Source organism: Pan troglodytes, chromosome 19 (genome assembly GCF_028858775.2).
Source record: "Pan troglodytes isolate AG18354 chromosome 19, NHGRI_mPanTro3-v2.0_pri, whole genome shotgun sequence".
Classification (NCBI taxonomy): Eukaryota; Metazoa; Chordata; class Mammalia; order Primates; family Hominidae; genus Pan; species Pan troglodytes.
This window is the reverse complement of record NC_072417.2, coordinates 75,780,275-75,805,255: the sequence shown is the minus strand read 5'-3', so window position 1 is coordinate 75,805,255 and position 24,981 is coordinate 75,780,275. Positions and strand designations below refer to the sequence as shown.

Below are 24,981 nucleotides of genomic sequence, written 5' to 3'. Positions count from 1 at the left end.
ACAAACAAACAAACAAACAAAAGCCCTGGGTAGGAAATCTCTCATCAAGTGAAGACTCTTTCTTAGGAAAATGAATATCTAATGATTTTCTGCTCAGAGGCAGTGTGATGGAAAATAAAGGGTGTTGGCCAGGCATGGTGGCTCACACCTGTAATCCCAGCACTTTGGGAGGCCAAGGCGGGTGGATCACCTGAGGTCTGGAGTTCGAGACCAGCCTGACCAACATGGAGAAACCCCATCTCTACTAAAAATATAAAATTAGCCAGGCGTGGTGGCACATGCCTGTAATCCCAGCTACTTGGAAGGCTGAGGCAGGAGAATCACTTGAACCCAGGAGGCGGAGGTTGCAGTGAGCTGAGATCACGCCATTACACTCCAGCCTGGGCAACAAGAGCGAAACTCTGTCTCAAAAGAAAAAAAAGAAAGGGTGTAGGGAAGCTTTGGAGTCATAAAGACAGGGGTGGGATTCAGGTAAGGGGGAGATGTCAGATTCCAGCTCTGACAACCTTATGGCCTCAACTTACTCTTCTGTAAAGTGGTAATACAAAGCCTGTCTTTGGGGATCATTTTAAGGATTAAAGATAACAGTACATGACACAGTAGGCACTTAACCAGTGAGAGCTGTGACTATTAATAATTAGCTCCAGCACCATCCTTACTGATGCAGATGGCAGATTTGGGGTAAAAAATTGTAAGCCCAGAAATAATGCAGATTTTTGGAGGTCTGTCACAAAGTTCAAGGATTTGGTTTCACAGAAGTAGTTTCAGAGCCATGCTGAGGCCCAACTTAAATCATGAGTAGAATTCATCATAAACTTGGAAGCAGCAAGGTCACACCAGTACCAGCAAGAAGTGACAGCTAAAGGGGGAGGGTATTCAGCTCAGTCCAGCCGACACTCAGGGCATCCCTGCCACGTGCAAGTGTATTAAGGGGTATGGCAGGTGCTAGTGGCCCTGCCCTCCAGGAGCTTAAAGCTAGTGGAAGAGGCTGTCCCACAAACCAGGGGTCCCCGGCCTCTTAGGAGGTGAGCAGCGGGGCGAAGGGGCATTACAGCCTGAGCTCCACCTCCTGTTGGATCAGCAGGGCATTAGATTCTTTGTTGTTGTTGTTGTTGTTGAGATGGAGTCTTGCTTTGTTGCCCAGGCTGGAGTGCAATGGTGCAATCTCGGCTCACTGCAACCTCCGCCTCCCAGGTTCAAGCTATTCTCCTGCCTCAGCCTCCCGAGTAGCTGGGATTACAGGCGCCCACCACCACACCTGGCTAATTTTTGTATTTTTAGTAGAGACAGGGTTTCACCATGTTGGCCAGGCTGGTTTCAAACTCCTGACCTCAGGTAATCTGCCCACCTAGGCCTCCCAAAGTGCTGAGATTATAGGCGTGAGCCACCGCGCCCAGCCAAGATTCTCATAGGAGTGCGAACCCTACCGTGAATTGCACATGCAAGGGATCTAGGTTGCGTGCTCCTTATGAGAATCTAATGCCTGATGATCTGAGGTGGAACAGTTTCATCCCAAAACCATCCCTCCCCTCCCCTAGTACATGGAAAAATTGTCTTCCAAGAAACCAGTCCCTGGTGCCAAAAAGGTTGGGGACAGCTGCCATAAATGCTTTACCTACATCCAAATGCTATAGGGACACAAGGAAGGGCACAGAACTAGTAAAGCAAGATGTGTGAGGGCAGGCAGTGAAGGAGTGAACACCCTAGCATACTTCCAGAGCTTTCCACAGGCCAGGCACAGTGGCGCACACCTGTAATCCCTGCCCTTTGGAAGGCCAAGGCAGGAGGATCGCTTGAGCCCAGAAGTTCAAAACCAGCCTGGACAACATGGCAAAACCCCATCTCTACAAAAAAAAAAAAGAAAAATTAGCTGGGCATGGTGGCATGAGCCTGTAGTGCCAGCTACTCAGGAGGCTGAGGCAGGAGGATCACTTAAGCCTAGGAGGTCGAGGCTGCAGTAAGTAAGCCATGATGGTACCACCATACTCCAGCAGTTTTTGAGACAGAGCAAGACCCTGTCTCAAAAACAAAAACAAACAGAACTTTCCACAGGGCAGGAGAGTAACTGGTATCTTGACAATGATGATTAAGAATGGGACCTATTACATATATAAAATATATTCTGTTTAAAAAGTGGGTGGAAAAAGAACAAGTTTTTGGAAAAACTTTATAACATGAGAGATGCTCAAAATATGATACAGAGAAAGAAGAGTTGGATAGGAAATTATATTATTTAGTATGAGCTCAATTCCATGGAAAAAGGCAGGAAGGAGAATAACATATTGATAGCTGTGATCTCTAGAGAGTGTTGGGTGAGTTTTGGTTTCTCTTCTGTATTTTCCAAAGTTTTAATAATATACATGCCTTAATTTTTTAAGGTAGAAGAGGTGTAATTTGTTTTTTTTGTGGTTTTTGTTTTGTTTTGCTTTGAGAGAGAGTCTCAATCTCTCGCCCAGGCTGGAGTGCAGTGGCTTGATCTCGGCTCACTGCAACCTCTGCCTCCCAGGTTCAAGCGATTCTGCTGCCTCAGCCTCCCGAGTAGGTGAGATTACAGGCGTCCACCACCATGCCCAGATAATTTTTTGTATTTTTAGTAGAGACAGGGTTTTGCGATGTTGCCCTGGTTGGTCTCAAACTCCTGACCTCAGGTGATCCACCCGCCTCGGCCTCCCAAAGTGCTGGGATTACAAGCATGAGCCACAGCGCCTGGCTGTGTAATGTTCTTTTGAATATTCTGAGGAGGGCAGGAGATCCATGACACTAAGAGGCTGGCTGCCTTCCTGTGTATGACAAGGATTTGTGGATTATATTATTCAGTGTTAACTAATCTAATCTTCACAACAGGGCTAAGTGTTCTTAAAATGTCCTGCAAAGAAGCCATGGCTTGAGATTAATGCCAATTACCCTGGCACATAACAAGGAAAATGACAACCTTCTCTTCCTGGTATGAACTCGTTGTCAATCGCCAGGTAAAAACAACGAAGGACTAATCAGGTCTAATAAATCAGCCTGTGCATGGAAAAATAACGACTGTGGGGAAGAAACTCACACTATGGAGGGGGTGTTGTAAAAACGTGTTGAGAAATGCATCCATAGTGATTAATGTCAGTGCCCCAAACTTTCCTACCTGCACACTCAAAACACTTGGAAAAAGAATTTTCTAGATAGGGTCTTGCTACATTGCCCAGGCTGGTCTCGAACTCCTGGCTTCAAGTGATCCTCCCAGTGCTCAGCGTCCCAGCCTACTAGCCAATTTTTAAACAAAAATGTTTAATTGGTAGAAGGACTAAAAATGGGGAGAATTATTTAGAAATGATGGATGAACTTTTTTCACTTCAATCTATTTGTCTTTGTGAGGCATATTTAATTTATAGCCACCATGAAATGCATGTTTTGAAATAACTTTGATTTTCAACACGTTAGACCTGTGAGTCATGAGTCATAAAGTGTCAGACTAAAATTTTTAAAAAACGTGAAGTACATGTAATCACATTGCTCTTATTAAAATTATTTAGACAATTTTTTTGTTGAACAACCTTCAACTTTCATGAACTACGCAAAATATGGACCCTTCAGGAATTTGCATAGCATCCTTGTGCAGGGCCATGCTAATCTTCTCTGTATTGTTTCACTTTTTGTACATGTGCTGCCAAAGTGAGCATATTAAACAATAATTATTATAATTGATCTTTTTTTTTTTTGGAGAAAGGGTCTCACTCCATTGCCCAGGCTGGTATACAGTGGCAATGACCATGGCTCATTGAAGCCTCTACCTCCTGGGTTCAGGAGATCCTCCCACTTCCCACCTCCTGGGTAGCTGGAACTACAAGTGTGCACCATCACACCTGGTTAATTTTCCTATTTTTTGTAGAGACATGGTCTCTCCATGTTGTCCAGACTGGTCTCGAACTCCTGGGCTCAAGTCATCCTCCTGCCTCAGCCTCCCAAAGTGCTGGGATTACAGGTGTGAGCCACCTCTCCCAGCCAATTAATCACTTTTGAGTGAGCACAAAAAAATGTTTTCATACCACTAGTAAAAAAAAAAAAAAAGGTTTTTTTTTGTTGTTTTTTTTTTCTTTGTTTATTTTTTTGAGACGGAGTTTCGCTTTTGTTGCCCAGGCTGGAGTGCAATGGCACGATCTTGACTCACCGCAACTTCCGCCTCCAGGGTTCAAGCAATTCTCCTGCCTCATCCTCCCGAGTAGCTGGGATTACAGGCATGTGCCACCACACTCAGCTAATTTTGTATTTTTAGTAGAGATGGGGTTTCTCCATGTTGGTCAGGCTGGTCTCGAACTCCTGATCTCAGGTGATTCACCTGCCTCAGCCTCCCAAAGTGCTGGGATTACAGGCGTGACCCACCACGCCCAGCCAAAAAAATGTTTTAAACTTAAAAGTATTTAAAAATCTTTAGCTAATGTTTTATACTCTTTTGTTCTTATACATATTTTACTATATATAATATTAGTCATATTAGTATGCAGGTAGGTTTTATTTACACACACATATTATACATATATAAGTTAAATGTACACACACATAGTTTGGTTATGTAAGCTCAATATTTTGTTTTACTAATAGGAGTTCATTATCAAAATCTTTGATAATCAGGCCGGCAATCAGGCCGGGGGCGGTGGCTCAGATCTGTAATCCCAGCACTTTGGGAGGCCAAGGCAGGTGATCACCTGAGTTCAGGGGTTCGAGACTAGCCTGGCCAACATGGTGAAACCCCATCTCTACTAAAAATACAAAAATTAGCCAGGGGTGGTGGCAGGTGCCTGTAATCTCAGCTACTCGGGAGGCTGAGGCAAGAGAATTGGTTGAACCCAGGAAACACAGGTTGCAGTGAGCCGAGATCACGCCACTGCACTCCAGCCTGGGTGACAAGAGTGAAACTCCCTCTCAAAAAAAAAAATCTTTGGCCATCACTGATCTAGAAAACTCACCAAATTATTTGGACAACCTTGCTTCCCGGAGGATTGGCAGGTGCTACTACAGTGAGTCATTTTCCAAGGAGTCTGGCCCTGGTACTGGGGCCAGGTGAAAGAGAAGTTGGTGGGTACAGGCAAGAGGCCATGAGTTTGGTGCTGCCAAAAGGCCAGGACTCCTGAGGCTCAGCCTTTCCCTGTTCACGTCCTCTCCCCTGACTCCCTTGGGTGCCCCCTTGCCACCTCCTACCTTGTTGAGGAACTGGATCCAGTCAGAGGGGCAGCCCCCCAGGGCTGTAGTTGGCAGGTCTGGGGGCTGCGTTTCTTTGGTGACGTTGCTGCGCTTGCAGATGTAGGGCAAGGCTGTCAGGCACCTCTGGTCCCCCCAGTCCTCTGCGGAAAGGGGAGGGGAGGGCAGTCACCACCAGGGCAGAGCACGGCAGGGCATGGCTGGCAGCACACTCAGCCTCATGCCCTGAGAGGAGTCTGGGCAGAGGCTCAGGGCCTGTGTCCAGCTCCGAATTCAAGTCTTCTGGACCATGGAGACAGGTCCACCCCTCACTGAGTCTAGCCTTTATTGGGTTGTGGGAACAAAGAGAATGAGAACAGACTGATGACTTCTGCCCAGGCTCGCCCAGCATCAACCCTCTGCACAGCTGACTGCGCACTCTGCCCCCACCTTGCCCTCACCTCGGCTGGCTGTCATGTACACGCACTTCTTGTCCTTGCCGACAGGCCGAGGTTTGCCTGGTGCCCAGGAGATGAAGTTTATAATGGAACCATCTGTCCATCTGCAATGGCATGGAGCAGAGGTAACTCCAGCACCAGCCCCCAGCTGGGCCTCCACCGGATGCAGCAATGAAGGCCGCAGGAATGGGGGCAGGGAAGGGCCCAGGTTCTGGGGTTTAGTGGCTGTAGGCTGAGGGGTGGAGCTACTGAGCTCAGGGCAGTCAAAGACCCAAGGACCTGGTGCCTCTAGATAAGGCCCCAGCTGTCCCTGGACACTTGCTGCTCCAGAAAAGAAGCCTGAGGACTCCAGGGCAGGAAGCCCAAGGGCAAAGACAAGCTCAAATTCTGAGTCCCAGGTGCTCCTGGTCCTTCCTGCCTCAAGCCCCCCAAAACATGGTAAGTTGGCACCAAATACAAAGAGGCCCCCGGATCATATGTTCTGCCCACTTCCCCGAGAGGGCCTTAGTCATGATGAATGACACCAGACATAACAGGAGCTGCCATTATTTAGTAACTAATGTGCTGGATGCTGCGTAAGAACTTCGCACATGTTATTTCTAATCTTCACAAAAATCTTACCAGGGAGGCCTCATATTCCCATTTTCAGATGAGAAAACCAAGGCCCAGAAAGGTTAAGTCTCTTGCTCAAGGCCACACAGCCAGCAAGGAAGGGGCAGGGCTGGATTCAAATGCAAGTCTGCCTCTGTGCTCCGTGTGTGGACAGCCAGCCCCCTTCCACATCTGCTGCCTGCCTGGGTTCCTACCTGAAGCGCCCATCGCTCTCAGAGGTGTGCAGGCCGATCCACCAGTGCTGCTCCTGGGCCCGGGAGAACTGGAGAAGCCAGGCGGGCAGGTGTGGGTAGGCAGCCCCCTGCCCTCATCCCGGGCCTGCCCTCCCCCAGCCTGCAGCCCCCTGCTCAATCCAATGCCCACCTTCTGCAAGTTGTGGCTCAGGAAGTCTAGCTCCGCCTGGCTGTGCACGGAGGTCAGCTCGGCCTGGAACCACGTGCAGATGCGCTGCGCCTGCGCCCACGTGGAGTGGTGCTCAAAGAACTTGTACTCGGCCTCCTGGAAGCGCAGCCATTCCCGTCGGCCTGCAGGAGCAGCGCGGGCGTGGGAGCGGCGGCCAGGCCGAGGCTGCACGCCAGGCCCCGGAGGCGGGCGCGGCAGGGCCGGGGCAGAGGCAGGCGGCAGCAGGCGAGCCTGCAGGCACACCGGACCCAGGCAGGCACCGTGCCAGGCCCCAGGCCCCAGGCTTGCCTCGCCTCCCAGACGGAAGCAAACAGGGCTGCGGCTGCCTCCGTCCGAGCCAACCCCGTCCCCCTTCTCTCGACCGGAACTCCTCATCCCCTCCATTTCATTCAGGCCTCTCGGGCCTTACCCCAGAGTTGACGCCCCCTCCCACGCGATGGGTAGCGGGATGGGCTGGGGGGTGCTCACCTTGAGGGCTGTCGTCGGGCTCCCGCACGTCGGTACCTAGGGGAACAAGGACAAAGACGTTGTGAGGAAAGGAGACCCTCCCTGGAATTCCTGGCCCCCGCCACCCTTCGCTCCATCCCGCGTCCCCCAGCGCCACTCCAGCCAACCTCTGGGGATCTTGCAGATCCAGTCCAGCTGTGTGTCGCACTGCATGGCCACCCACTGCAGGGAGGCCAGGTCCAGCACCGCACAGCCTCGGATGTCGTCGTCGTCGTGCCGGCTCCGGTCGAAATTGTGGTAAGAGAACTGGAGGAGGCGGGTGGAGGGAAGAGGAACGTGAGGCGCAAGGTGCATGCCGCCCCCATACCCAGAACAGGTGAACAAGAGGCCTGGCCTGAGCTGCGAATTCTCACCCGGGGCCGGGTGACCCCTCTCGGACCTGCTTTCCTGAAGCCGGCTCCGACCGGGGGCCCGGCCCCCAAGAAAACCCGCCCACCTCCAGGCCCCGCCCCAAACAGGCCCCGCCCACCAAGCTCCCCGCCTCGCTGTCCCAAGTACCCCAGGCCCCCTCACCCCTACGCCGTCGCTCCAGCGCCAACTCTGACCCCCTCTGGGATCCCGACGGTTCAGGCCGATCCAGAACCAGTGCTGCTCGTGGATCTCGGGTTCTGATTCACTTCAGCACAACCCAGGAGTGGGGACGGAAGAGATGGGAAGTGAGAGGGGCAGGAACCCAAACGTGCCCCCTGTCCCTTGCAGCTGTGACCAGGGCAGCCCCCAGGGCCTGGGGCCTCTCCATCTGGGCTTCACATTGACCCATCGATACAGCATTGAGGTCACTTCGGTAAAGTTCTCCCCCAAGACAGAGCTGGGGAGAGCTGGACCAAGCCATCCACTCAAGGGGCAGTGGCCCCTCCCCTTTGTTTGGGTTCCTTTTGGGTGGGGGTGCCCTGTCCAGCAAGATTCTGCAGGCTTTTACTTTACGGAGTTTAGGAAGTTCAGATGAGGAGGTGGCAGGGCTCTACGGCTCTGGAGTTAAATAAACCTGGATTCAAGTATCCGTTCACCCATGAACTTGGGCAAATAACCTCTCTATCAACCCACAAGGGTCAGGGGTTAACGTCTACTCCATAGGGTTGTCGGGAGGCTTGAGTGAGGACTATATGTTTAGCACAGTGCCTGGTACATGGTGAGAAGTGATGACCATGAGCTATTGTAATTATGAGTCAAATAATGTAATTTCAATGTTTGCTGAGAGGAGAGATCCCTTCAATTAAGGTATCAGGAAGCTCGATCCATCTGGATTTTCCCAGTGCTAGGGGATTCCACGTGCTGATGCTCAGAGCCCAGGACAGAGGTGGTGTCTCAGAGGGATGCCCATGGGCAAATCCTCACAGCTACGGCCTTTCTCCTCCTATCTCTCAGGAAAAACTGTTGATTGAGGAGTGTGGGTCATTGTAGGATGGTGTAAGGTGAGGGGAAACACTTGCCAGGACCAGTGTGTGGGAGATTTTGCAATGGGGTGGGGGGTACATATGTAAGTTTGTGGGTCTGTTGGAGCATTGCTGGGGGGATGATGGTGAGCAAAACACAGTCTCCTATGAGTGCATGGATCACACCAGCCTGTTCTCCCAAGATGCCAGGGCACCATGGCTACTTGAGTGAGGACAAGATGGTCCTGGCACCAGCAGCAGGTGCAGGTCTCCCTGGGGTCACCCACATTCTGCCATCCCCCCCCTCGCCCAACAAAACCAAGGGTCTGTCGGCCATGCCTGCTCCTACACGTGTGCGGGTGCCCTCCTACCACGCCTCAGCCCGGCTCAGTACCCGAAGATCTTGTTGAGCATGTTGGCCACAAAGTGCTCCTCCTCGTAGCTGGCCAGGCTCAGCAGCTGGGCCCCCAGCTCCTGGCAGGCCCCCTGGGCCTGGACCCAGCTCTTCTTGTCCTGCAGCCGCTCTGAGCTGAACACCTGCAGGGGCAGAGTCCAGCGGTCTAAGCTGTCCCCACTGGCCCACCCCTCAGGGGACACCTACTGCCTTTCCCACCATGGCAGAGGAGGGGGCTGGAGCCTTACTGGACAGGGGGCTCAGGCTAGCTAGGGACAATCCTGTTCATCTGCAGATGAGGTCTGGGGAGGGGAGCTGGCACAGTCACCTCCTGGAGAGTGCCCCTGAGCCCCATCCCCTGACCAGCAGGGAGATCTGGGCTCTAATCCCAGCAGAGCCACAGCTTAACGTGGGTAAGTCCCTTCTTCTCCCTAGACTTCAGTTTCTGTGCATAATAAAAGACCTCGGACTCTGCCAGTGGCTCCCAAACCTAGCGTGGTTAAAAATACAGATTACCAGGCCCAATCCAGACCTAATGAATCTAAATCTCCATTGTGACAGCCTAGATTTTTATTTTTATTTATTTATTTATTTATTTATTTTTGAGATGGAGTCTTGCTCTGTCACCCAGGCTGGCGTGCAGTGGCACGATCTCGGCTCACTGCAAGCTCCGCCTCCTGGGTTCATGCCATTCTCCTGCCTCAGCCTCCCGAGTAGCTGGGACAACAGGCGCCCGCCACCACACCTGGCTAATTTTTTGTATTTTAGTAGAGATGGGGTTTCACCATGTTAGCCAGGACGGTCTCGATCTCCTGACCTCGTGATCCACCCGCCTCGACCTCCCAAAGTGCTGGGATTACAGGTGTGAGCCACTGCGCCCGGCCAAGATTTTATTTTTATCAGGTTCCCCAAGCAATTCTGAAGAACAGCTAGGCTGGCCCCAACATTTGGGAACCTCTGAAATCAATGATCTGTGGTTCCCTCAATTCCTCAAATGATTATTGAGCACCAGGCCTCCAGATTCCATGGACAAGTCTCACCAGAAATCACCCGTCTGCAGCCTGGTGTGTCTCTGGATTGTGGCTGGTCCCACTGGGACCTCCACCTAAACTGTCTCTTTGCTCCTGTCCTCCCCCTGCCCCCTACCCGGCCAACAGGCTGCCCTACCTTATAGCAATACCGGAGTTTGGGGTCCGAGGCCCAGCCCTGGGGACAGGAGCCAGTGAGGCTGGGCGTGGGATCTGGCCCAGGCAGCTCCGGCGTCACTGGAGTGCCCAGGCTCTGCCGGCAGATGTAGCGGGCCCGGAACGAGGTACAGTTCTTCACCTCCCACAGCCCCATGGCGCTGCCAGTGGCCAGCGCCACGCAGCCCCCACGGCTGTACCCTGAAGGAGAGGGAAGGGAGACCCAGGCTCTGAGAAGGATTCATAGTCCGGTCCTCCCTCACATCCCGGCAGGGCACTAGCACGGCCCTCACACTGGGAACCAGCTTGGCCACCTCTTCAGAGACATGCTCTCTGGGGTTGGAGCCAGGAGGGAGGAAGGGAATGGAGGCAGAGCCCTGGCTCTGGGTTCACCCACTGTGAGGGCTCAGGCAAGCTGCTTAACCTCACCGAGCCTGCTTCATCATCTACCTCATCAGGTTATTGAAAGGGTTAGAAAGATAATGAATGTGAAATGGTAATAATAGTAATAACAAGCATTTGTATTGCGCTCAGTATTCTGAACACATTTTTTAAATGAGTCCAGATAGAGAAGAGATTATTTGTTTCTTTTTTGTGAGCCCAGATAGAGAAGTAATCTAGACACTTTACACACATTAACTCTTTACACATATTAGCACTTTACACATATTTAAGACTCATGTCATCCCTATGAGGAAAGGATCATTATTCCCACTGGACAGATGAGAAAACTGAGGCTCAGAGGATGCACAGCTAAAAGATGGCAGAGTCATGATCGGAGCCAGGCAGTTTGGTTTCAGAGCTTGTGCTCATAGCCACTACACCACAGTGCACCAATGATCTGTTTATGGGGAAGCCCTGGGGCTCGGTGCTGGCAGGGCCAGTCTACCCCGGCCTCCCTCCTCGCTTCACCAAGGCAAGTCAAAGAAGGGGCTCACCAGGCTGGTCCCGGTTCCAATGGGTGTACACAACTTCATCCCCACTGAGCCAGCGGAAGGAGCCGGTGCTGTTGAGGTCCTGCAGGGCCGTCCAGAAGTACTCGCCCTCCCAGTTGTAGATGAGGCTGCTGATGAAGGCCTGCTCGAACCTTCAGGAGACGGGCTGGTCAGGGCAGGGATCTCCCTGCTTCCCAATCCCCCAGCCACAGGCCAGACGCCCTACCGTGGGAGCTCGGGTGCTGCACCCAACCAATAACTTGCTCAAGAAAGCAGGGACCCCTGGGAACCCTGCAGCTGATTTATGGAACCCCCAGCTGCCCCTTCTACTCTCTGCACCCCTTGCTTTGCTGAGAAGAAAGTAGAGAAAATCAGACACAACCAAGGCCTCTCTTTCTCAAGTATCCAGCCCACAGGCCCTGCCCTACACTGGGGTCACTTAACAAGTGAGAGTCATTCTTCTGACAAGATTTTAAAATGCCCTGGAGCCCACTGAGGTTCAAAGGACTCCAGGTCCCTCTGGGCATGATGGCGGATGCTACCCTGTTTGCTGAAGGGGCCACATTAGGCCCTGACATGGGCAAGGGCTAGTCAGGGCACCCGCCCCTGCTGTACCTGTTGGTGATGGTGACCAGCTGAGAGCCATGGTCGGTGCACAGGCGCCGGGCCTCACTGTAGGTCACTTGGTCCTCTCCCAGCCAGTAGCAGGATGGGCTGTGCCATGTCCAACCCTGGCTCAAGAGTGGACAGAAGAGGGGTGTCTGTAGGGAGGATGACTCTCCACCCTCACCCATAAATCCTGCGGTGGGAGATGCCATCAGGGACATCACTGAACGTGCTCAGGACGGAGGGGACTGGTTTGAGTACTGGGCTGTGTTCTGCACCTCATTTCTCCACATTCCCCCTCCACCATCACCCACAGCTGTGGAAGCTGGGGTGGAGGCCCAGCCCCAGCGTGGCTGATCGGCAGGCCGCCAGCGACCGGCCAGTGACCTGGCTCGGGAAGATGAATGGCCCTTCAGGCTCCTCTCTTGGGCATTTAAACCAAGAGACACAGTGGGGAAATTACTGTTGGCTGGGAAACCACAGCTAAAAGCTGGGGAGAGCTGCCAGGATGGAGAGGGGATGGGCAGTCCTCGAGGGCCTGGCAAAGCTGGAGTCGGCGCAGGATGCTCCTGGCCCGGGGATGGCAGGAGGGGCTCAGAGACGAGACCCTGGCAGGCGAGGCTGGCAGGAGCCAAGGCAGAAGAGAAGCCGATGTGGTATGTGTGGTGGGGGCCTCATCTGCTGGCAGGGGCTGTGCCAAGACCCCTGGTGATCCTGGGCTGTTAACCATGGACCCTCAACACTCCCCACACAAATTCCAGGCTGGCCTTGGTGCCAGAGAAGTTGGTAATTCCTCTCTACTCCTCCCTTCACCTCTTCGCAGCCATGACACAGCCCCTGGGCCAGGCACTGTCCTTGCCAGTCCACAGACTCCGCAGCTGGGCTCTGCTCTCCCCTCTGCTTCCTCGCCCATGGGGCCATGCCTGTTAGTGTTTCCTGCTCATTTTCTGGGGGAGGCTTTGGGGTCCAGGTGGGTGTGGTAGGGGCTTAATCCAAAGGAAAACAGAGTGAGGAGCCAGCCTGGCTGCAAGGGGCTGCTGGGGGGGGGGCCAAGGGCCAAGCAGTGTCTTTTAGAAGCAAGCTCCCGGCACCCATCACAGCATTTGCACCCCTGCTCCACTCCCTGGAGGAGGAGAGGGTCTGTCACCCCCTCACACCCTCAGTCACTCACCCCCCACTCACTTACACAGCTTTCATTCCTTGACCCCCCCCAACCTCCCTGAACATCCTCTAGAAGCCCACTGGGGCTGGGAACACAAGGAGGGGGAAGGTGCAGCCCCACCCTGAGTGGCCTCACTCCTCCAGGGGAGACAGACCAGCACACGCCCTGTGTCAGACGGCAGAGGAGGGGGAAGTCAGGACTGGCGGTGCACAGGGGCCACACTTCACTTCGGCAGCCACTGCTTGACATGACTAGGCTGGACTCTGAGGGGGCACTCGAGGGTAGACCAGCCCCCACCTCCCTGTTCTCTGCTGTCTCGAGGAAGTGGCTTCCCCCATGGGGAGGGACTCAGGACTGGGCTCGGGGTGGGGAGCTCTGCTTCCTCCCAACAGCGCCCACCCGTCCCATCCCATCCAGTATCACTCCTTCAATAAAGGAGCAGTTTGGAGAGCTCAGGGAAGGGGGTGCCGACGAGAGGGCGATGCCATGCGAGGCAGCAGGAGTTCATCCACCCCTCCCTCCCCTGGTAGCCCCTCTGACAGGTGGCCCCACTCAGGGCAGCTCCAGAAACACCCTCACCTTCCGGCAGCCATGGTCCTCCTCGGCGGCCCCCTGGCTCAGCTGGCCTGCCTTCTTGCAGATGGATGGCAAGGACTGGTTACAGGGACTGTCGTTCCAGCGGCCTTCCTACGGACACAGGGTGAGGAAGAATCTCAACCCCCACCTCCCCATAAATCTCCCAAATCCTTCTTGGAATCTGGTTCCTAGAGCTGGCCCTGTCTCTGACTTACTGTGTGATTCTGACATCTCTGTGTCTCAGCTGTGCAATGGGAAAGGCGGGATGAACCCATAAGCCTCACAGGGTGGATGAGAGCACAAGCAGTTCATGTGCAAACGCCTTGAAACTTAACAAGCATTGTCTAAATGGGAAAGGCGTCCTGGCCTGGCGTGGTGGCTCATGCCTGTAATCCCAGCATTTTGGGAGGCCGAGGTGGGCGGATCACTTGAGGTCAAGAGTTCAAGACCAGCCTGGCCAACATGGTGAAACCCCATCTCTACTGAAAATACAAAAAGTTAGCCGGTTGTGGTGGTGCATGCCTGTAATCCCAGCTATTTGGGAGGCTCAGGCAGAAGAATCGCTTGAACCTGGGAAGCAGAGGTTCCAGTGAGCCAAGATCGTCCCATTGCACTCCAGCCTGGGCGACAGGGTGAAACCCCGTCTCAAAAAAAAAAAAAAAAAAAAGGAAAGGCGTCCTTTTACATTATTGATAACTCGTTTTATAAATATCAAAAACAAACTGGCTAAGATTGTTAGAGTAACTGATGGCAGGATAGACAGCTTGGATTCCCAAGGCGTCTAGCTAGTGCCTGCAGGGCCAGAGTGAGCAGAGGCCAGTGTGCCCAGACCAGAATCTCAGCTGATGAAGCTGAGGAGGAATTTAGTCCTCGGCCCCTGCTTCTGTCTTGGCCCTCCCCAGTATCCACAGGCCCCCAGCATCCACAGGCCCCCAGCCAGCAGTATGTCTGTCTCTAAGCTCCATCCTGAGGGCAGGCGTGTTTGTGTATCCTAGCACCCAGAAAAATGACTGGCACATGGTAGATACTCAATACATAATTGTTTTAAAATTCTTAAATAGCATCCCCTAAGGCAAATGACTGCCACTACAGTCCCCAGCACTGTTTGCAGTATGTGACAGCAGAACATCCTGTCTGTCCCTAGGAAGGGTGGTCTGTGTCCCTACGGCTTTCTCCTTTTTATTTTATTTTATTTTATTTTATTTTTTTGAGACAGGGTCTTGCTCTGTCACCCAGGCTGGAGTGCAGTGGTGCAATCTCAGCTCACTGCAGCCTCTGCCTTCCAGGTTCAAGCGATTCTCTTGCCTCAGCCTCTGGAGTAGCTGGGATTACAGGCATCTGCCACCACGCCTGGCTAATTTTTGTATTTTTAGTAGAGATGGGGTTTCACCATGTTGGCCAGGCTGGTCTCGAACTCCTGACCTCAAGTGATCCGCCTGCCTCAGCCTCCCAATGTGCTGGGATTATAGGCATGAGCCACCACACTCAGCTGGCTTTGTCCCTTTTTTAAGGGTCTTTCATCTCTGCTTGAAGCCCTCCATCAATTCCTTCACTTACACCACATCTAAGCCCAAACCATGGCAAATTGTCATAAAACCCAACAATCTCTTGAGATGACAGGACCCTGGACTGGGTAGAGCACTGGGGGCGAGGGCTGGCAGAGTGCAGCCCTGCTTGCAAAGTATCTGCACATAATGTGGGTTCTGATGCCACCTTCTGGCAGGGAAGGGCAGCTGGAAGGAGACCAAGAATGCGCCAGGCACTGTGCCTAAGGTTTCACGAGAATTAACTCCTCTGATCTCCCCAGTGACCCTCTAGTAACTTGCCCAAGGTGACTTGGCTAGTTGGAGGTGGAGGTGGAGGTAGGATTCAAGCCCCGGCAGTCTCTCACATGGAAGGGAAGGCATTGGTGGGGAGGAGGGGGACTGCTGAGAGGTAAGAGGTTCCAGGCAGGTTCTGATAGTAACTAGGATGTCCTTCAGCTGGGGTGGCACCTGGAGGTTGGGGGTGTATTTTGTGGCCCTGTGATAGGGAGAGGGAGATCTCACCGGGCCCCAGATGGTGACACAGTCCTCCAGACTGTCCCGGAAGTTGTTGGGCTCAAAGGGGTGCCAGTGGGTGAAGCTCACAAGGCTCCCGTCAGACCACTCAAAATTCATCTGCAGTTTCAAATCGTTGAGGCCGATCCACAGCTCCTCCACCTCTGGGGGTGCAGCAGGAGAGGAGGGGAGAGAAAACATTGAGAGGTCAGCCTCAGCCACCAGTAGGGAGGAAGGAACATTCTCTGAGGCTCCTGGACAGGATGGGTGGGGCAGTGGGAGGCGCTGCCCTCCACCCAGACACGTGGGCGGGCAGCTCCTCACCTTGCTTGATCTGCTTGGTGATGAATTCCAGCTCTGCCATGCTGTGGATGCTGACCAGGTCGCCACCGCCCCGTAGACATGCCTTCTTGGACTCCTGCCAGCTGCGCTTCTCGGCCTGCAGGCGGTAGCAGTGGCCCTGGAAGGGCTGCCAGCTCGGCTCACACTCCACCTTCACATTGGCCCACCTGTCTGCAGAGACCCATGAGGCTGCTGCTCAGGGACTGAGCCGCCCAGTCTGGGAACCAACCCACTGGGCTGACGTCAACACAGGCGAGGCCTCCCAGTCACCTCCTCTCCAAACTCTCCCAGATCAATCCCGGTCCCCACCACAGGTCTTGGAAATGCTAAAAAAACCACAAAACTTTACAGGGCTGCTGGAGCCCCGGGGCAGAGACCCAAGTCGTGGTGGCAGATTCCACCCAGGACAGAACACTTCCTCTGGCTGTGGCTCTCAGAATACGATGGGTGGGCCAGGCATGGTGGCTCGGGCCTGTAATCCCAGCACTTTGGAAGGCTAAGGCTGGAGGATTGCTTGAGCCCAGTAGTTCAAGAACAGACTGGGCAACAAAGGGGAGACCCCATCTCTATAAAAAATAAAAAATTAGCCAGGCATGGTGATGTGCGCCTGTGGTCCCGCTACTCAGGAGGCTGAGGTGGGAGGATCACTTGACCCGGGGAGGTCAAGGCTGCAGTGAGCCATGATTGCACCACTGCACTCCAGCCTGGGCGACACAGCAAGACCTTATCTCAATCAATGTATCAATCAATCAGTCAATAAACGATGGGTAGAAAGGACAAACCAGCCCCATGAACCTCAGTTTCTCCCTCTGTAAATGGGGTTTCCTGCTATGAGATTCAAGCTTGGCTTATGGCCCCCTGCCTAGTAAATGGAATCACTGTTATTCTCTCAAATAACATTTATTGAGCACCCACTCTGTGCAGGTCTGGGCAGCCCAGGAGGGAGAAAACTGGGAAACGGGACCTTGAGCCACTAATGGGGCCCAGGCAGGCCCACCAGGAATCTGAGGTCTTGGTGGGCGGGCAGCCGAGAACATTAGGAGGTGCTCAAAGTCACTACAGATCGGCCCCATCCCCCAGCTGGGACTCTTTCCCCGCTCCTAACTCCTAACCCTGAACCCCAGGGCTGAGAAATCCACCCGTCCCAGGCCCTCCCTTGCCCCGATTTCCGTGCCTTTCAGGTTCACCTTCTAGGGGTTGGGGTCCGAGGGCAGCTGAGGCAAACAAGCCCTTACTTGGTCTTGGCAAGAGAAAACAGGACTTCACCAAACCACCCACAGTGTCAGGCTCGGGCAGGATTCTGCCTAGCCGGGCAGGAAAGTGCGCGCCCACTAGAACACGGCCTCAGACTGGGATTCCAGTGGTCCAGCCACACCTGCTCCTGGAAACTCGGCAAAGCTGGGCGGGCTGAGAGCCCGATTGGGCTCGCTCTCTGGCTCAGGACCTGTCAATCATCTCTTGTTAGCCAATGAGCTAAGACCTGAGGCTGCCGCCCCAGACAAGCGGATTTTAGTGGCTGCTGAGACCCGAGGGGCCTCAAGGACCGGAAGGGAGCTTGGGAAATGTGGATGCTTTGGGGACACGACGGCGCCTGCCTTCGAAATGACAGGACTTAAGTGATGAGACCGGGAAAGCAGAACCTGCCTAGAATATGCCTCGTGCAGAGAGATATGGGCTGGGCAGAGGGGCGGAAATCCGAGGCCTTACATCTGTCTGCAGGTCCGGGAAGACCCAGAGGACAGAGGACTTGGTAAGGGGCCACAGATAGGCTAGGCATGCCCACACCCGGGCCTCCCAGCGGGCCCCTTCCTTCAGAAAGGTGCTTGTGGGAGGACTGGACTAGGGCCCAAGGCTCCCTCCAGCTAGAGGTGGGGGTGCCCTAGATCGGGTTGCTGACGTTTCAAGCTTCTGCTCCTGGCCCCTTACGGAATGGGAGATAAAGCAGTGGTCAACAGTCCTGAATCAGGCCAGAGCCGTGGCTCACGCCTGTAATTCCAGCACTTTGGGAGGCCGAGGCGGGTGAATCACTTGAAGACAGGAGTTCGAGACCAGCCTGGGCAACATGGTGAAACCCCATCTCTAAAAATACAAAAAAATTAGCCGGGCGTGGTGGCACACTCATGCCTATAATCCCAGCTACTCGGGAGGCTGGGGCATGAGAATCGCTTGAACCTGGGGATGAGAATCGCTTGAACCTGGGAGGCGGAGGTTGCAGTGAGTGGAGATTGTGCCACTGCACTCCAGCCTGGGCGACAGAGCGAGACTCTGTTTCAAAAAATAAATAAATAAAAATAAAAAGGCGGGGTGCGGTGGCTCACGCCTGTAATCCCAGCACTTTGGGAGGCCGAGGTGGGCAGATCACCTGAGGTCAGGAGTTCAAGACCAGCCTGGCCAACATGGTGAAACCCCGTCTCTACTAAAAATACGAAAGTTAGCCGGGAAGTAGTGATGCCCGCCTGTAATCCCAGCTACTCAGGAGGCTGAGGCACGAGAATCTCTTGAGCCTAGGAGGCGGAGGTTGTGGTGAGCCAAGATCGCACCACTACACTTCAGCCTGGGTGACAGAGTGAGACCCTGTCTCAAACAAACAAACAAACAAACAAACAAAACCAGTCCTGAGTCGATCATTGGCAAGACTTCCACGGTCAGGAGCAGAAGTTTTGCTCTGTAAGCTCTTTACTGTCTGTGGTTAGTGTTTTGTGTGTGTGTGTGTGTGTGAGTGTGTGTGTGTGTTGCCATATTTTCTTTGTAAAAGTCTCCTCACCGCCCCACAGCTTCCCAGGAAACTGCACAGCCCCTCCAACCTACACCATAGTAAACATCCACAGCCAACTACAGAAAAACTCCTTCGTGCCAGGCCAGATCTCCAGCCTTCCTCACAACAACCTTGCAAGGGGGGTGGCTTTATTCTCCATTTGCAGTGAGGACTCTGCACCCCAGAGACTAAGCTGCTTGCCCAGGGCCACACAGCAGTAAGGGGCAGAATCCCTAAAGCAGGCCCTGTCCATTGCCCCAACTCCTCCACGAGGCCCCTAAAGCTGTCTCTATGATCACAAACGAGAACCAGACACTCCCTGGCTTAAACATCTGCAAAGGCTCCCCACAGCCTACCTGGCCCCACCCAAACTTGGCCCAGCAGCCAAGACCCTGCAGAGACTGGCTGCAACCTGCCTTTTCTTCACCATGCCCTTTAAGCCAGGGCTTCCCAAACTGTATCTGCACATGAATCATCTGAGGATCTTGTTAAATGCAGGTTCTGATTCAATTACTCTAGGGCGGGACTGACTGTGCATTTCTAACAAGCCCTCCGGGGATGCTGTGCTGCTGGTTGGAGGACCGTACCTGAAGTGGTTAGAATCTATACTCCACCCAAACTACAACAGGCACCATCCATTTTTTTCTTTTTCTTTCTTTTTTCTTTTTTTTAAATTTTATTTATTTTTTATTTTTTTGAGGCAGGGTCTCGTCTCGCTCTGTTGCCCAGGTTGGAGTGCCGTGGTGCAAGCGAGGCTCACTGCAGCCTCAACCTTGCAGGCTCAAGCAATCCTCCCACCTCGACCTCCCTAGTAGACAGGCGTGCATCACCACAGTCAGCTAATTTTTTAAAAATATTTTGCAGAGACAGGGTCTCGCTATGTTGCCCAGGCTGGTCTCGAACTACTGAGCTCAAGCAATCCTCCTGCCTTGGCCTCCCAAAGTGCTAGGATTATAGGTGTGAGCCACGGTGCCCGGCCATCACTCACCACCCCTTAAAGCTGCAGTGTAGTTCTAGGCCTCCACACCTTTGCATATGCTCTTCCCTCTGCCAGGAATGCCCTTTCCCCACACCTCTTTATATCTTTTAAACTTAGACTCAATTTGAAAGGCCCAAATCAAATGTTATTTCCATAAACCCCTCCTTAACTCTCAGAAGCTGAATCAGTTTCTTCTCTATGCTCCTCTAACACTGATCCATATTTCTATAATCACTCATGACCTGGGATAGTCTAACTGTGCGTTGAGATGTCTGTCACCTCCAGCAGACTGTGGTCTCTACGAGGTAACAGTGGATATTGCCAGCATTTAACACAGATCTCAGCACATGTTCCCCAAATGAATTAATGACATATTCCAATTTGCTCAGACTTTAACTGAACAATGAAATAAGAGTCAGAGGATCCAGAGTCCCCTTGTGCTGCGGTGGTAACCGGAGGAGAGGCTGGGCCTGCCACGGCTCTGTGGCTGTGTCCCTGGCCCTGGGAGCCCCTCCCCACCCTGCGGCACAGTTCCTGGCTCACCTGGAGGGATGGGCTCGGCCGTGGGTTCTGCGACGGTGTCCCTGGCCCTGGGAGCCCCTCCCCACCCTGCGGCACAGTCCCTGGCTCACCTGGAGGGGTGGGCTCGGCCGTGGCGTTGGGCTTCTTCTTGCACACATAGGGCAGCGCGATGCTGCAGTCACGGTTCTGCCAGCCGCCCGAGGACTCAGTGCGGATCACTCCACAGTTCTCCTCACTGGGGTTGTCCGGCTGGTCTGTGGGGAGGGCAGGGCGCCAGCACCCCCGGAGAGAGAAGCTCACACCGTGGCTCCCGGGGCCCTGCTCAGAACCTCCTACCTCCCTCTGCTCCCTCGGAAGCCTGAGCCAGTTCGGGAAGCCTGGTGCTCAGCTCCAGCTCCGCCCCAGACCACGGGGTCCTCCGCGCTTTCTAACCTGGGTGCACGTCGCCTTGAACCTTCTACCCAGTAACCAGTACCAGCCCCGCCCCGGCCTCCCCATCCAGGCTGCTGGGTGCGCTGGTGTCCGCTGCCCACAGGGGTGGCTGAAGAGGTGAGTGGAGGCTGGCACCCAGTCCATATGCACCAAGACCTTCGGCCTGGGGCAGCGCCGCCCTACATGGGCTAGGGCGGCGCAGTCTGGGGAGGGGGGTGGAGGTCGGTGCTTCCCCTACCCACACTGCCCCTCTGCAGGAGGACATGAGGAGAGGAGTCCATGGGAGGCCAAGAGCCCGCGGGGCCCCTATGCTGCCCTGCGCCCCCAACCTTGTGCCTCACCACTCTCCCAGTTGAGGTACTTGAGGGGCGAGTTGTCCGACCACTGCCAGCCTCCGCTCGTGTCCAAGTCATTCAAGCCGATCCACAGGGTGGAGCTGTACCCAGTGAGGAGGCCTGACAGCAAGGAGGGACACTGAACAGGGGATCCCCAGCCCCAGCCTCCCCCCCTCCCCATCGCCCTCTCCCCAACCCACAAGCGGAAAGGGCCCGGGCCCTCCAGAGGCACGAGCAGGCATCAGGCCCCGGCTCACCGTTGATGTAGGTCTGCTCGTGGATCTCCGTGATGCTCAGCAGATCCGCACCCTGCTGCTCGCAGCTGGCCCAGGCCTCCCTCCACGACAGCGTGGACTGGAAGTTAAACTGGTAGCAGCTGTCAGTCAGCTGGTCCTTGTCCCAGAAGGTCTCGCAGTCGTTACCTGCCACCACCACAGCCCTCTCCTTCAGGCCCCCTCCAGGGTCCCTCGGGAGTGCAGACCCTCCCCCACCAAAAGGCTACACTAGGTAGGGGAGGGGGCAGTATCTCACCCTGGGCCCCGGGGCCCCTCAGCACCAGCCTCCCTCCAGGAACACTGCCCCCGCCCCCACGGCTCCAACAGCTCTCACTCTTGATGGGGCAGAAGCCCCAGCGCTCGTCTTTGCCGTAGTCCTGGGTGGTGGCACACCACAGGTGACCATCCTCGCGGCCCGTGCTGGTGCAGCCGTGGAACCACTGGTTGTCATATTTGAAGGGGATGGTGCACGGCTTTCCGTGGGAGTTCCCCTGGATGGTGTAGACCTCTGCAGGGGGTGGACAGGGGCCAGGCACTTGGCATCTGGACACCAGAGGCTGCCGCGCCCCTCGACCCTCAGGAGAAATCCCCTAAAACCCAGGGTGCTGGGTGTTCGCAGGGGTCAGCAGGTGGGAGAGGCAATGGCACCCCATAGTGGCTTTAAGGTTCCTTCTGCTGTTGAGTCAGCCCAGGAACCAGAGAGAGGCCTTGCTGCACACCTCATAGGGCTGGGAAGGGGCTCCCTAGTACCCCTAATCCCATCCAAACTCCAGCTGGGCAAGAGGGCCTCCAAGTCATCCACAGAGGGCTGAGCCTGATGGAATCTCTGCTCAGCTACCCAGCCCATGGGCTCTGTGTCCCCACAAAGTTCTATCTCGGAACTCAGGGGGTCTCCCAGGAGAGGCCCCCCCAGGACGGGGCTGTCCACCACAAGAGGCCAGCCCCTCACATGGTGACTCTGGTCCCCATTCACCACATGCAAGACAGGCATTAAGACAACATGGGGGGCTACAATGGGGTTTCACCTGGAGAGTGGGCCTGGGGGAAGGGAATTTTCATTTAATTTTATGTTATATACTTGTATACTATTTGAAGACTTTACAAGCATGTATTTTGCAATTTTTACAAAAGTAAATTAAATGCTTTGAAGTTAATTTTTCTTTCTTCTTTTCTTTTCTTTTTTCTTTTTTTTTTGTGGGGGGACAGAGTCTTGCTCTGTCACCCAGGCTGCAGTGCAGTGGCGCAATCTCAGCTCACTGCAACCTCTGCCTCCTGGGTTCAAGCGATTCTCCTTCCTCAGCCTCCCAAGTAGCTGGGACAATGATGGGCATGCTCCACCACACCTGGCTAATTTTTGAATTTTTAGTAGAGATGGGGTTTTTCCATGTTGGCCAGGCTGGTCTTGAACTCCTGACCTCAAGTGATCCACCCACCTTGGCCTCCCAAAGTGCTGGGATTACAGGCGTGAGCCACCGCACCTGGCCTGAAGTTAATTTTCTTAATTATTAAAAAATGCTTCCTATTATAATTAAACATGTGACTGCCAAGGGTCCACAGAGGCCAAAGGCCTTGTCACTGGGAATCTGTCCCTCATGGCTCCAGTCCCCTGGACATCGGGGACCCCACCCTCCCGCCTGCAAGCGGCCCCTCACCGTGGTAGGGCAGAGCACATAGGTCCTCCTCGCTGCCGTAGATGCGCCACTGGCCACTGCGGGTCTGGTCACCACGCTCAAGGGTGCCAGGCTTGGATATGTTGCTGGTGCGGGCCCCCAGGAGCAAGGACAGCTGGTCACCCAGTGTACGACAATGCCAGCGAAGATTCAGTGCCTCCCGGTCACACTCGTACATGCCCAGGGAGGCCGTGGTGTTGGTGCCTGGCCAGCCTGTGCCCAGGCACTGCATGGTACCCAGGTTGAAGAGCCGGTTTCGGGAGACCCACTTCCAGCGCTGGGCAGGGAGGCTGGTATTGCAAGCCGGGGTGACTCTGACCTGCCCGCCCTGGGCCTCCAGGCAGCCCTGCAGTCCATGGCTGAAGATGAGGAAGACGTTCGGTTCTGGAAGGGAAGGCAGGACACGAAGGCATCACAGGGGCTCTCCTGGTTGGCCCTTGATGACCGGTGTGGCTGACAGGCACCTACCATGTGCCCAGCGCAGGATGGTGAGCCATCACTCATACGTTAAATCACTCGGTCGTCACTACCAACCCTCTGAGGTGGAAGTGAGTGGCAGTGCTAAGCCCTTGTGCCCAGATGAGGCAGAGGCCTGCAGGACTACCTCTGTTCTAGCCCCTGCTCACCAGGAGGGAGGACTCAGTCCTCTGTACCACCCTCAAAAGCAAACCCAACTCCACCCGGCACATCACCTGTATACTTTTCTGAAGATTTTATGAGGAGCAGTGGAGGCATTTACACCACACACCACGTTGCAACCTCAATCTCAATCTCTATTACATGGCGTGGTTTTTCTGCCAAAATTCTTCTTTGATCCGGAGGCATTGTGTCTCACCCTTCCCCCTGCCCCTTGCACTGGTTCCATCCTTTCCTTCTTCTAGGATCTTCCCAGACCACTCATCCCACCCCTGAACTATTTCACGCCTTAATTTTTACGCAGCAATTTAATTCTTTGGCTTCTTCAACCTTTCCTCTTTCCACCTATCTCCTCGCTGAGCAGGCGCACCCTCTGTAGAAGTCATTGGGGGAAATCCAACCTGCCCCCGCCACAGCACACCCACTTTACAGAGTAAGAAATGAAGCTTCAATGCATAGAGACAGAAAGCAAATTAATGGTTGCCTGTGGGTGACGAGAAAGGGGAGTGGCTGCTAAAGGGCACGGTGCTTCTTTTGGGGATATGATGAAAATGTCCTAAAATTAGATTGTCATGATAGTTGCACAATGCTGTGAATAAACTAAATCCGAATTAAATATATGTTTTAAATGGGTAAATTCTATATGTGAGTTATGTTTCAGTGAAGAAAAAGAAAGGAAGGAGCAAGGGAGGGTAGGAAGGAGGAAAGAGAAAGAAAGGAAGAAACGAGGGAGGAAGGAGGGAGGGAGGGATGGATGGTAGGAAGGAGGGAATGAGGGAGGGAGGGAAGGAAGGTAAGAAAAGACAGACAGAGTCTTAGAGACATGAAGTGACCTACTCCCAGTGTCACACACCCAGTAAGCAAACCCAGAACTCTGTGACATCCATCACCCTCCTCTTGTTCCTTGACTGCCACTTATGTACACAACACACATACGGAGTACATCCAATCTCCAAAGAACTTTCGCATCCACTAGCCACTAGCTCCCCAGGATACTTTTCATGTCTTGAAATGATGAATCTGACTGCTAGTGTTTATTTTCTTTTCTTTATTTCTTTTTTTTTTTTTTCTTTTTTGAGATGGATTATTGCTCTTGTTGCCCAGGCTGGAGTGCCATGGCGCGATCTCGGCTCACTGCAACCTCTGCCTCCTGGGTTCAAGCAATTCTGCCTCAGCCTCCTGAGTAGCTGGGATTACAGGCATGCACCACCACACCTGGCTAATTTTTTGTATTTTTAGTAGAGATGAGATTTCTCCATGTTGGTCAGGGTGGTCTCAAACTCCCAACCTCGGGTGATCCGCCCACCTTGGTCTCCCAAAGTGCTGGGATTACAGGCATGAGCCACCGTGCCCGGCAGCTAGTGCTTCGATTCTAGGTCTGCCACTGAATATGGGACTTGGGCAAAGTGCTTCATCTCTCTATGCCGTTTCCTCATCTTAAGACTCTGGTAATGATGAAATGAGATAATACATGTAAAGCATTTGGAACAGGATCTGGCACAGTAAGAAGACTATAAATCAGCATTATGCTATGTTGTTGGTAAAGAAATTGGCTGAGGGTGGTGAAGCAATTTGATGACAAGAGTCATAAGATTGTTAAGGGAAGGAGCTGAAATGTGGCCCTCATCTC

The 24,981-nt window shown here is 53.8% G+C and overlaps 1 protein-coding gene and 1 non-coding gene across 2 annotated transcripts in view; both read right to left on the bottom strand.

Annotated features, from left to right (window-relative positions):
• The window catches only part of MRC2 (mannose receptor C type 2), a 66,102-nt gene that overhangs the window by 6,031 nt on the left and 35,090 nt on the right, over positions 1–24,981 (bottom strand). Inside the window, exons 2-20 of the mRNA XM_511600.9 lie at positions 22,698–23,099; positions 21,380–21,553; positions 21,028–21,192; positions 20,777–20,890; positions 20,114–20,257; positions 15,730–15,918; positions 15,415–15,569; positions 13,370–13,477; positions 11,638–11,753; positions 11,026–11,174; positions 10,071–10,288; positions 8,904–9,046; positions 7,650–7,752; positions 7,244–7,382; positions 7,098–7,133; positions 6,591–6,751; positions 6,422–6,489; positions 5,619–5,719; positions 5,179–5,321 (exon numbers count right to left, since the gene is read on the bottom strand). Coding sequence (XP_511600.5) covers positions 5,179–5,321; positions 5,619–5,719; positions 6,422–6,489; positions 6,591–6,751; positions 7,098–7,133; positions 7,244–7,382; positions 7,650–7,752; positions 8,904–9,046; positions 10,071–10,288; positions 11,026–11,174; positions 11,638–11,753; positions 13,370–13,477; positions 15,415–15,569; positions 15,730–15,918; positions 20,114–20,257; positions 20,777–20,890; positions 21,028–21,192; positions 21,380–21,553; positions 22,698–23,099 — 2,828 coding nt within the window. The remainder of the gene's footprint in view (positions 1–5,178; positions 5,322–5,618; positions 5,720–6,421; positions 6,490–6,590; positions 6,752–7,097; positions 7,134–7,243; positions 7,383–7,649; positions 7,753–8,903; positions 9,047–10,070; positions 10,289–11,025; positions 11,175–11,637; positions 11,754–13,369; positions 13,478–15,414; positions 15,570–15,729; positions 15,919–20,113; positions 20,258–20,776; positions 20,891–21,027; positions 21,193–21,379; positions 21,554–22,697; positions 23,100–24,981) is intronic.
• LOC112206101 (U6 spliceosomal RNA) lies at positions 3,557–3,662 on the bottom strand. The gene has a single exon (XR_002940311.1). It is a non-coding gene; the product is annotated as a U6 spliceosomal RNA (small nuclear RNA).